We start from the raw sequence: 11961 nt of genomic DNA, 5'->3' as shown, positions 1-11961 counted from the left end.
ACCCAATAAAATTAACCAGAGTATTAAACCTTGGGTCATCTCTCAAGGAATTGCAGGGAAGTGTACTTACTATTGGTTATGGGAAAAATATATTTTTGGGTTTTTAAAATGAGGAACAAGAAAATATAGATTGCGAGAAAAATAAACTAATAACTAAGAAAAGTCCTAGCATAGTTTGAGAATTGGAATTCATATCCTCATTATCATTGTCACTTGTAATGGTAATTGCAAATTGCTCTCACTTAGTTAACATCTAACAATTGAAGGTAAGTTAAGTGAGCAATTCAACTTGAGTTCACAAGTCCTAATTAAAGACAAAAGTTAGTGAAGCTCAAGCCAACTAGCAACTTTCAATCGCCAACCAACAAGAGACTTTGACAATTCCAGAGTCTCCAAATTACTTACTCCAAACTAAGAATGCAAAATTCTAAATTAAAATCCAACCAAGTATTTTATCAAACACTTGGTAGGCACAAAATAAAAGCATAGAAAAGTAATATGGAATATTAAATCTAAACAACCAATTGCAAGCATCAATAACACAAATTAAAGAAAGCAATCATAAATATGGAAACATAAATTGCATTAATATAAATCAAAGGAAAAATAAGAGTTCATAAACTAAATTGGCAACATAAAGTAATCAACAAGAGAAATAGATAACTAAGGTATTAGAACAATTAAAAGTTGAACTGAATTAAAATAAAATAAAAATCTGAATTTGAGAAAAGCTAAACCTAAAAACCCTAAAATCTAGAGAGATGAGAGAGCCTCTTTCTCTACAAAACTACATCTAAAACCTAATGTTTTGTGAATGACTGTGTGAATGATTGATTCCATTCCAGCTCCACTCTGCAGACTCTAATCAATGTTTTTGGGCCTGAAATTCGGTCCAAAGCAGCCCAGAAATCGCCCCCGGTGTTTTCTACAAATTGCAATATGTGACGCTCTATCACGCGTACATGTTGCTGGAATATGCGCAAGGTCACGCGTACGCATCATGTCACGTGTACGCATCGCTTGAAGTATGGCACGATCACGCGCACACGTCGTCCACGCATCCGTGTCGGCATCAGCTTCTCAAATCTTCATTTTCTTGTGTTCCTTCCACTTTTGCAAACTTCCTTTCCATCCTCTAAGCCATTCCTGCCCTATAAACTCTGAAAACACTTAACACACATATCATGACATCGAATGGTAATAAAAGAGGATTAAAATTAGCAAATTTAAGGCCAAAGAAGCATGTTTTCAATCATAGCACAAAATTAGGAAGGAAAATGTAAAACATGCAAATTATATGCATAAGTGAGAGAATAATTGATAAAATCCGCTCAATTTAAGATAAAATAAACCGTAAAATAGCGGTTTATCAAAGAGATCAGGGTTGCACATTCTTTTTGAACTTCTCTTGGGCTTGTTTCCAGCATTTGCTATACTCCTTGCTTCTCCAAAGGCCTCTTTGATTGTCCGTCTCCTCCTTTATTCTTGTCTAAAATCTTAAAATCATTTTTTACACTTGAAATCACAAAGAAACTTCAAAAAGCATTGATCAAAGCACAAAAAAATCTCAATAAATGCAAGAAAAATCTCTAACTTAATTCAAGAAAAGAAATTCTAAAAATATTGATTAAAAGCATGAAACTCCTAATAAAAATAATAGATCACTACTTTTATTTAAAGAAATAACAACTAGAAACTACTAAATATGTGCATGCATCACAACACCAAATTTAAGATCTTTTTTGTCCCCAAGCAAAAAAAGAACTATGCACAAAAGATTCTCTTGATTAGAGTGGGTTGAAGAATTGCTTGTGATGCTTTAGTAGGTGAACTGACTAAGTGACAATGGGGTAAACTCCAAATGGTATGATCATGCAAGGTTTCCAGTGCTTATTAGTCCCCATATTTGGAAGTCTTAGGACTTAGAAATTTCATTCGGATGATATTATAGAGTTCTCTTTATAGATTGTCACCTTGAAGCAGCTTTCATTTTCTTGCATCATTGTTTTCTTTTCTCAATTCTTTATACATTTTGGCCTCGACTCTAAATATTCTGTCTCAAAGCGGATTTTAAGATAAGCTTTCAATCAACACTCTCAAATCATTTGGTTTAAGGTATTAGGTGTTGAAGCACCCCTTAGGATTTACTTGATCAAGCCTTTCTCTTTGATATAATTACACCATAAGCATTTAACTAGGATACTAACTCTTTGAGTTCTCGTTTCTTTCTTAATCTTCTTAGTAATTGATGCTCAGAGCCTTGGGCCTTATTCTTTGTTTTTCTTTTTATTTTTGTTTTTTTGTTGCTGCTTCTTGGTTTTATATATTTTTGAGAACCTTCATAACACTTCTCTAAACTTTATTCCATGTCTATGAGCTCCCATGCAAGTTTTCACAAACATGAAACCTCATTACACAATCACACAGTCAGAACCTCCACTTTTTTTAATCTTTTCTTGTCCCAAATTTTAAAAACTTCTTCAACTTTTTTCTTTCAAGAAAACAAACTTTTTCAAATTAAACAGAATAATAGCATGTATACTAATCAGAACTAAACAAACAAAAGAAACTACTATTCAATAAACTAACAAATTTATTAGCAAATAGGATGAAACACCTACTTCAAAACAATGAAACAAAACTAATAAAGATAACTCAACAGACTAAAATGATGCATACATTCAATGACAACTATAAGCAAGGAGATGGGTGAAAATTAAGCATAAATCAAGCTCAAAGGGTGACATGCAATGAAAGAGATGAACCATGCAAAAATCATGTATAATTAATTAAGAACGAAATGGATTTGAATCAAATAATTGTTGACCTTTGGTGTTAGTGTCCAATGGCAGAACAATGCAGTGCCACAGGAAAAGAGGGCAAAATCCCCAAATTCCTATTTCAAGACTAATAGGTGTGGCACGCCCAAATAATGTCGTGGGATGGCAAAAGGAATGAAGCTTCTCCAATTGAACTAAAATTCATGCACCAAGCATGGAGCGCCAAGGCACTGGCATAGGACGCCAAAGTGAAGTTGTTCATACGCATGTGCCATGCGTACACATGTGCCATGCGTACACATGTTTTTTCCTGAAACCAAACTTGTGCGTACGCATATGTCATGCGTATGCACAAAATCCCTTTTTCTTTTTTTTTTTAGATGATAGACTATTAGTCTCGGCGTTGGATGCCAAGGCATTGCTGTGGGATGGTAGACTTGTACGTACGAGCATGTCCTGTGTATGCGCAAATATATGATTCTGGCCAGTCATCTGTACACACATGCCATGCGTACACTTGAATCCCCATTCAGCCGTCCAACGCCCCAAGTTTGGCCTGCCACAACAAGCATCAAAATATGTTAAGAATGAGAATGTATACCATGTAAGGACTAGGCATGGGACGTCATCGAAATGTTGTGCCATGGCAAGCACAAAATCATGTCATTTGGTGCCGTTGGACACCAAAATTATCTTGTGGCTTGCCACTCTCTATGTTCCTCATGTCACAAAGCTATATGGTCATTTTGGTTCTTTTAATGCATGCTGAGGATACCAAATAATGCATGGTTTATTATGGTTCAATTATTATGGCTCATTGTAATATTGATTGCAACACCAAACTTAGTTCCATGCAAAGTATGGTTCAATGTTGAATTATGGATGCATGCAATGTGCAAAAAATACAATCTGAAATACATGTCAAATGAATTGTAGCAATTAATGTATGCATGAAATACAGAATGTTGGAATTATGCAAAATACAATTTCAAATGTCATGCTAGAATCATAATTGCTACAACAACCAAAACTTATCCTCTGTTGTATTGAATGCATGGTTAGCTAAAGTACCAAACTTGTCTCCTTTTTAGGCCAAGAAACTTTCAGTCCAAAACAAAACATATGCATTATTTTAGTAGTTGAAACATAAATTAATGAAAACTAAGAATTAACTAGAAATCAAAGGATACTATGGTTGGTTTGTCTCCCAACAAGCGCTCTTGTAATGTCATTAGCTTGACATGTAGTTCTTGGGTTTTCTTTTTCCTCTTCTTCTAGTTGGTTAAAAGGAAGGACTTCAAGGGAGAATAAAAGAAAATTGATGCCCTCAGATTTGATTTCCTCTTAACAAGCTTGCTTTCATTATTATTAGCTTGATTCAACTTGCTTGTTGTGGTGAGGGTTGGATTGCTTTTTGTTGACCTTATCTTTTTCATAAATGTTGTCTTTGGTTTATTGGTCACGATCCTTTTTTGAGTGCTTTTCTTGATTACCTTTACCTCTTTAATTTTAGAACTTTGGTATTGTGTATTGGTTGGAGTATTCTATGCAATTTACTTGACAAAAGGGTCATGTATGCTCCATTCTTCCTTAATTGCTCTGTAACAAACACAATTACCAAGAGAAATTGAAATTCCTTATGTCACAAGTAAGGAATTCTTAGTGAGACAATAACACAAACAGTTAAGCGACAAAAAGAAAAGAAAGAATTAAAAACAAATAGATTACTAGAATAAAAAGAAAAAGTGTCTAATCTAAGTAATCAATTAACCGGTAGTTTGTTAATCACAATTACTCCTTGGCAAAGGTGGCAAAAACTTGATATAGGATTTTTCAATCTCACATAATTACCGGCAAGTGCACCTGGTCGTACCAAGTAATAAACTCACAGTGAGTGAGTGTCGTTCCCACGAGGATTAACGGATTAAGCAAACAATAGATGATTGATTATTCTAGTAGACTGATGAATCCATATTTTACGATAATTTTTTGTTAGAATTGAGTGGATTTCATCATGCAAACCTACACTTTTCCCTTAAATAGCATGCTTATGAGCTTTCCTCCTAAATTCTGCTTGACTGTGAAAGCATGCTCTTTTGTGCTTAATTTAGTCAATTCTATTCCATTTGCCTTCCATTTGATACCTTGATGTTGTTTGTGAGTGATTTCAGATGTATAAGGTAGGAATGGCTTGGTGAGAATGGAAGAGGAGCATGCAAGGACGAGGAAGCATGAAGAAACAAAGGAGAAGAGCACAGCGATGTGTGCGTGCGCACACCCACTTGTGTGTACGCACAGGCAGCAAAGCAGAGCAAAGTGTGCGAGCGCACAGCATCTTGCGCATCACACGATCATCCAAAGTATTGCGAAGTGTGCGTGTGCACCACCTCTTGTGCGTACGAAAAACCTGAGATTTCGGCCAAGTGTGTGTGCGCACACGTCTGTGCATACGTACAGGTACCCACGCATGCCTTAATTAAAAATGCACGTGACTCATATTTTTGAGGGATTGGATGTCCAATTCTGATGGCCATAGCTCATATTGGAGGGGACAAACATTGAAGAATGATACCATATCATTAGGAGTAGTAGGAGGCTTTAGGTTTAGTTTTCTTTAAGTTTTCTCTCAACACCATTAGGATTTATATCAGGGTTTTACATTTCAAATTCCATTTTCCATTTTTGATCTTGGATTTTGCTAGCCTCCATTGTAAGTATCTCTTAATTACTACTCTTTATAGTTACAATTTTGATACTCTTTCTTGTAGTTAAAGTCATAGTGTTTAATATATATACTTTTTGCAATTTTGATCTCTTGTTAATGATTTTGATGATTATTACATGCTTGGTTGAGTTGCTATTGTTTCTTTTGATTAATTGTTGCTCATAATTTCAAGCATTTTCTCAATTTTGTCATGAATTGTGTTTATGCCCACCAAGTGTTTGTGAAAATGTCAATTTTGATTATGGGCTAAATTTCCACCTCTTGGCTTGGGGAAAATGGGCATATGAGTTCCTAGAGTTGGAATGTCCAACATTTAGTGATAATTCTTGAATTGTTAATTGTTCTTGTTTCCACTAAAGCTAACTTGTTGCTAAGGCAATTAGCAAGTGAGTTAGGATTTGTGGATTAAGAACAACTATGCTTACTTAACTTACTCTCCGATGTAAGGGTTAACTAAGTGAAATTAATCCATTACAATTGTCATAGTTGTAGTTGCAACAAGGAAAGGATCCCTAGCTCATCCCAAACCAAGATTCCATTTATGCTTTGAATTACGCACACACACACATACATCAATTACTTTTATATCTTGCTTGTTCATATTACATAGCTAGTTCTTTAATTCCTTTATTAGTTCATTACTTGCAATTTTGAATGTTCTTTTATTCCTTTAATTGTTTATCTCTTCATTGAAAATTCCTTTTGCCTTTTGATAAACGTGATTTTTGCATGTTGATATAGAATTCAATAGAGAATAGAGAGTACAATCGTGAGTATAGTCTAATCAACACTTAAACCTCGCATCAAACAATTCTACAATCTACAATCGATAGTATTAATCTCCCGAGTCGTTCTTCCCTAGGAATGCTACAAGGATGCATGTTATTGGTTAAGTGGTCTTTTGTAGTTTAAAGAGTGTGGCATAAAAGTGCTAATAAAGGAGAACAACAATCAATCAATATTAAAAGCCTTGGCCAAGGTTGAACATTGGAAGTTCCATCACTATAGCTTCCTTCAATTGTGATAACAATGGAGTGTTACTTCACTTAGTTAACCCCTAATCATAGAGGAAAGTCAAGTAAAAGTAACTAACTTGAGTCACAACTCCTAGTCTTACCCTAGGGAAGTCTAGCTTTAGTGCACTCCAAGTCAATTAGCAATCCTCAATCCTCAATCAACAATTGACATCCATTATTCAAGTATCTCCAATGACTCAACCACCAGGCCAAGTGAGGGAATGCTACTCCATATCTAAAGTTGGCATTTTCTCAAACACTTGGAGAGCAAGAATAAAAGACATGGTAGAATTGAGAAGAGACTTAGAATCAAAGTAATTCAATACAAGAGATTAACAACAATTAACAATGAACAACAATGAAAATGAGATTTCCAATGCATTAATAGAATCCAAAACAACAAAGTTAAATCTAAGATCTATGAGAATTGAACAATTACAAGCACTAACTGAGATTAGAGAAGAAGATCTACAACATGAACAAAGTAAATTGAGAGTTGCAATGGATCTCACTAAGGAATGGTTGAGAATTGAGGAAATGAAGATGAACCCTAGAGAGAGGTTGGAGTCTCTCTCCCTACCGATGTAACTAACTAAAAATATCTAAGAAAACTTGTGGAATGAGTGTGTGGATGTGAATGTGTGTCAATCCCCTTCAATCCTTGGTTCTTATATGCAGTTTGGCGCCAAAGTTGGTTGCTGAAACCCTCCAAAATCGCCAGGCACGTGTTGCAATAACAGAATCATGTGCGGACTACGACGCATGCGCGCACGGTACGCGTGCACGTCCCTGGCTGCTTCCGTAATGTGCGCGCGAGCGCCTTGTTCGCGTGCGCATGCATGGCCGAGATCAATTCTTTGGCTTTTTGTGCTTCTCTCCACTTGCATGCTTCCTTCCTTGCTCCTTTGATCCATGCCTAGCCTATTTCAACTTGAGATTACTAGCAAACACATCAAGGCATCTTATGGAATCAAGGATGAATTAAAATTATCAAATTAAAGGCTTAAAAAGCATGTTTTTACACTTAAGCACAAATACGGGAGAGATAACAAAACCATGCTAATTCATAGGCTAAATGTGAGAAAAGGTCATCAAAATACTCTAAATTTAATACAAGATAAACCCTAAAAATGGGGTTTATCACCTTCACAACCAAAATTGTGCACTCCTTGATCACTGGTCCTTGGGAGACGACCCGGGAATTAAAATTCCTGGTTTATATTTGTTTTGAATAGTGATGATTTGACCTTCCAAACTTTGGTGGAGGATTGTTTGTCGGTTGGGAACTATGCTATCAACGTAATTATTTTGTGAAAATTCTTAACCGACGAATAATCTTTTCCTACCAAGTTTTTTGTGCCGTTGCCCGGGACACTAAGTGCAATGAGTGCTATAGTTTTGGTTGTTATGAATATGTAAATAGTGTGAATACTTGATTTTTGTTTCTTACTTGACACTAATTATTAGATGGCACCTCTATCTAACTAGTAGTAGTAACTAACATTTTTATTTGTTTAATCCTAGGTAAATAGAGATAATTAGGATATATATATATATATATATATATATATATATATATATATATATATATATATATATATATTCATTTGTTCATTGCTCTTGTTAATATTATTGAGTCTTTTCTTTTCTTTTCACCATGAGCTATCACCCTTTTGACTTGGAGTTTGGTTGTTATCATGTTGTAGGGGATGACAATACCAACTTCGGGTCGCATCAAAGTATGGGAGGCCAAATTGAGGTAGGGTCGCAAGCAAGCACTTCTTGGCAACAAGGACCTTCGCATGGACCCTATGATCCTAATGCCTATCAACCTCTCATACCTAGTGGAACATACCATCATTACAATTTTTCTCCTTCATATGTTCATGCTCTATATCCTCTACATGAGACACAACCACTATACTCTCAAGTCCCTTTGCCATTACCACCACCAACTCCTCCTCATTTACCTTACCGATCACCATACTTGGAGCAACCTAACCTTCACCATCATCCCACTCAATTCAACCTTCCTCATGAGGAGAATAATCTTCAAGCCTTCATTCAAGAACAACGGAAATTTCAAAGGAAACAAGACAATTGCATGGCAACTCTTGCCGAGGTCTTGTCCCGTTTAACACTTCCCTCTACCTCTAACAACCTTACTCTTCCACAACTTGTGACACCTAGTGGTCAATCCTTGCTGCCTCCATCAACCCTTAAGTCTAGCATTAATGCTATAATTCCAAAAGGAGGCGAGCTACTTTAGAAGCTAGACCCTTCATCCACTCTTACCAAGGAGGAGCCTAATGATGAATTGATTGATGGGGATGAGAACTCCGTTGAAGATGGAGAAAAGGGAAAACTCATGGTAGGCACCCAACATGAGCTCCAAGAAGGTTTAATTGTTGAAGGGAGCTCAAGAGTGAGAGAATTTGATGATGATGATGAAAGTACCTCATCAATCCCTCATGACCAAGAGGATAGACTACCACACCAAGAAGTAAGGGAAGATTTGAAACATCTTCCACCTCATGTTAAATATGCATTCCTTGATAAGAAACATAAATTCTCGGTGATAGTTGGAACTGATCTTTCCAATCAAAAGGAACAACAACACCTTGAGGTCATCTGAAAGTACAAGAAGGTGATTGGATGGAGCCTAAGTGACATTGTGGGGATAAGCCCTCAAGTGTGCCTTCATAGAATTTTCTTGGAAGAGGGTGCTAAGCCAATCCGTCAACCACAAAGACGGTTAAACCCCACAATCCTTGATGTAGTCAAGAAAGAAGTAACTCGCCTCTTGGAAGCGGACATCATCTATCCCATCTCAGATAGTGAGTGGGTGAGCCCAGTCCAAGTGGTGCCGAAGAAATCCGGGGGTAACCATGGTGAAGACGGAAAGTGGAGAGCTTGTTGCAACCTGAATTCACAATGCCTAGCGAGTGTGCATTGATTACCACCGGCTGAATCAAGCAACGCAGAAGGACCATTACCTGTTTTCGTTTATTGATCAAATGTTGGATTGCTTGGCAGGTAAATCCCATTACTGATTCTTGGATAGATATACTGGATACTTCCAAATTCATGTAGCTCCTGAAGATCAAGAGAAAACTACCTTCACTTGTCTCTTTGGAACATTTGTATATAAAAGAATGCCATTTAGCTTATGCAATGCACCAGCAACGTTCCAAAGGTACATGACAAGTGTTTTCTCATATCTTTTAGAGAATTGCAGGAAGTATTCATTTACGATTTCAGTGTTTATGGTAGCTCCTTTGATGATTGCTTAGGGAACTTAACTAGGGTACTAGAACGATGTACCAATACCAACCTTGTATTGAACTTTGAAAAATGTCACTTTATGGTGAAGCAAGGCATAGTATTGGGTCATATTGTATCAAGGGACTGAATTTCCGTAGACCCATCTAAGATTGATGTCATTTCGAGTTTACCTTACCCCTTCTTGGTAAGGGAGATCCGTTCCTATCTTGGTCATGTATGTTTTTACCGCCGATTCATCAAGAATTTTTGCCAAGTTGCCTTACCCCTCTTCCGCCTACTTCAAAAGGACGAGGAATTCTATTTCGATGAGGATTGCAAAAAGACTTCTGACAAATTGAAGGACGAGTTGACTACAACCCCTATTGTGCGAGGACCAAATTGGAACCAACCTTTTGAGATCATGTCATATGCCTCAAAACATGCCGTAGGTGCTGCGCTAGCACAGCGCGATGGTAACGCTCCTTACACTATAGCATATGCTTCAAAATCCTTAGATTCGGCCCAGTCAAATTACACCACAACTGAAAAAGAGCTTTTAGCCATTATTTTTACACTAGATAAGTTTTGACCTTATTTGCTAGGCACTAAAGTAGTGGTGTCTTCAGACTATGCCACTTTGAAATATTTGCTGAGAAAAAAGAGTCAAAGCCTAGGCTAATTAGGTAGATATTGCTTTTGCAAGAATTTGACTTGAAGATCAAGGATGGAAGTGGGTCCCAAAATTTAGTAGCAGACCATTTGAGTCGGCTTGAACATTTAACCTTGGGCCCTACTCCTATCAATGACTCATTCCCCTTAGACACCTTGCAAGCAATATCCCAAAGTGCTCCTTGGTTTGCCCCGATTGCTAATTATTTGGTCGCTCGTGTTTTTCCCCCACAATTTTTGAAGCATCAAAAAGGATAAATTAAAGAGTGATGCAAAGTATTACCTATGGGATGATCCACATCTGTGGAGGTGTGGGGCGAACCAAGTAATTAGGAAGTATATGTTGGAATCCAAGTTTCAATCTATACTTCAATTTTGCCATTCATCTGAGAGTGGGGGTCACTTTGGCCCGCAGCGAACGGCAAGGAAGGTGCTAGACTATGGATTCTGGTGCCCCACTTTATTTAGGGATGCCAACTAATTTTGCAAATCTTGTCATCAATGCCAGAAATCTGAAAATACACCACAAATAGATGAAATGCCCCAACAACCAATGACTTTTTGTGAAATTTTTTATGTTTGGGGCATAGATTTTATGGGGCCATTCTCAAATTCGAATGGGTTTGTATACATTTTTCTAGCTGTGGATTACGTCTCAAAATGGGTGGAAGCAATTCCTACCCGTTGTGATGACGCTAATACTGTTGCTTCATTTTTAAGAAACAATATCATTTGTAAATTTGGGTCGCCACGAGCGATCGTGAGCGACAAAGGAATCCATTTTTGCAACAGGAAAATTGAGGTGTTGATGAAAAAGTATGAGGTTCTTCACAAAGTTTTCACATCCTATCACCCCCAAACCAATAGGCAAGCGGAAGTCTCCAACAGGGAGATCAAAAGAATCTTGGAGAAAGTGGTCAACCCACAAAGAAAGGGTTGGAATTCCAGATTGGGAGATGCATTATGGGCATATAGGACTGCCTACAAGAACCCAATTAGAATGAGCCCCTTCCGCATTGTCTTTGGGAAGCCTTGTCATCTTCCAGTTGAAATCCAACACAAGACTTATTGGGCGGTGAAGCTTTGCAATCCGGATTTAAAGGGAGCGGGAATAGAATGCAAGCTCCAATTGGAGGAGTTAGAATGTCTTAGGCTAGAAGCATATGAGAATTCTAAGTTTTATAAGGAAAAGGCCAAGACATTCCATGACCAAAATATTAGGAGAAGAGCATTAAGATAGGTGATGAGGTGCTTCTATACAACTCAAGGTTGTGGTTGATGCCCGAAAAGTTGAGATCTAGATGGGATGGACCATTTAAGGTGGTGGATGTCAAGCCTTATGGGGTGGTTGAAGTGGTGCACCCTATCAATGGAACTACATTCAAAATCAACGATCATAGGGTGAAACCTTACCACGCACAACCCAAGCATGCCAAGGAATTGGAGATTTTTCCTCCTTGGAGAGGATCCAAATAATCAATTAACTCATGCAAGTGCAACTTAGGAC

General features: G+C 37.3%; 1 protein-coding gene across 1 annotated transcript; it reads left to right on the top strand.

Moving 5' to 3' along the window:
* Nucleotides 1-8889: 8889 nt before the first annotated feature.
* On the top strand, nucleotides 8890-11694 carry LOC140177134 (uncharacterized). The gene is made up of 5 exons (XM_072209745.1): nucleotides 8890-9147; nucleotides 9558-9610; nucleotides 9750-9841; nucleotides 9944-10258; nucleotides 11045-11694. The coding sequence occupies exons 1-5, from the start codon at nucleotides 8890-8892 to the stop codon at nucleotides 11692-11694; spliced, it is 1368 nt and encodes a 455-aa protein (XP_072065846.1).
* Nucleotides 11695-11961: the final 267 nt, after the last annotated feature.

This window comes from Arachis hypogaea, chromosome 2, assembly GCF_003086295.3.
Source record: "Arachis hypogaea cultivar Tifrunner chromosome 2, arahy.Tifrunner.gnm2.J5K5, whole genome shotgun sequence".
NCBI classification, from domain to species: Eukaryota; Viridiplantae; Streptophyta; class Magnoliopsida; order Fabales; family Fabaceae; genus Arachis; species Arachis hypogaea.
The sequence above is the reverse complement of the archived record's forward strand: the minus strand, read 5'-3'. Positions and strand labels throughout refer to the sequence as shown.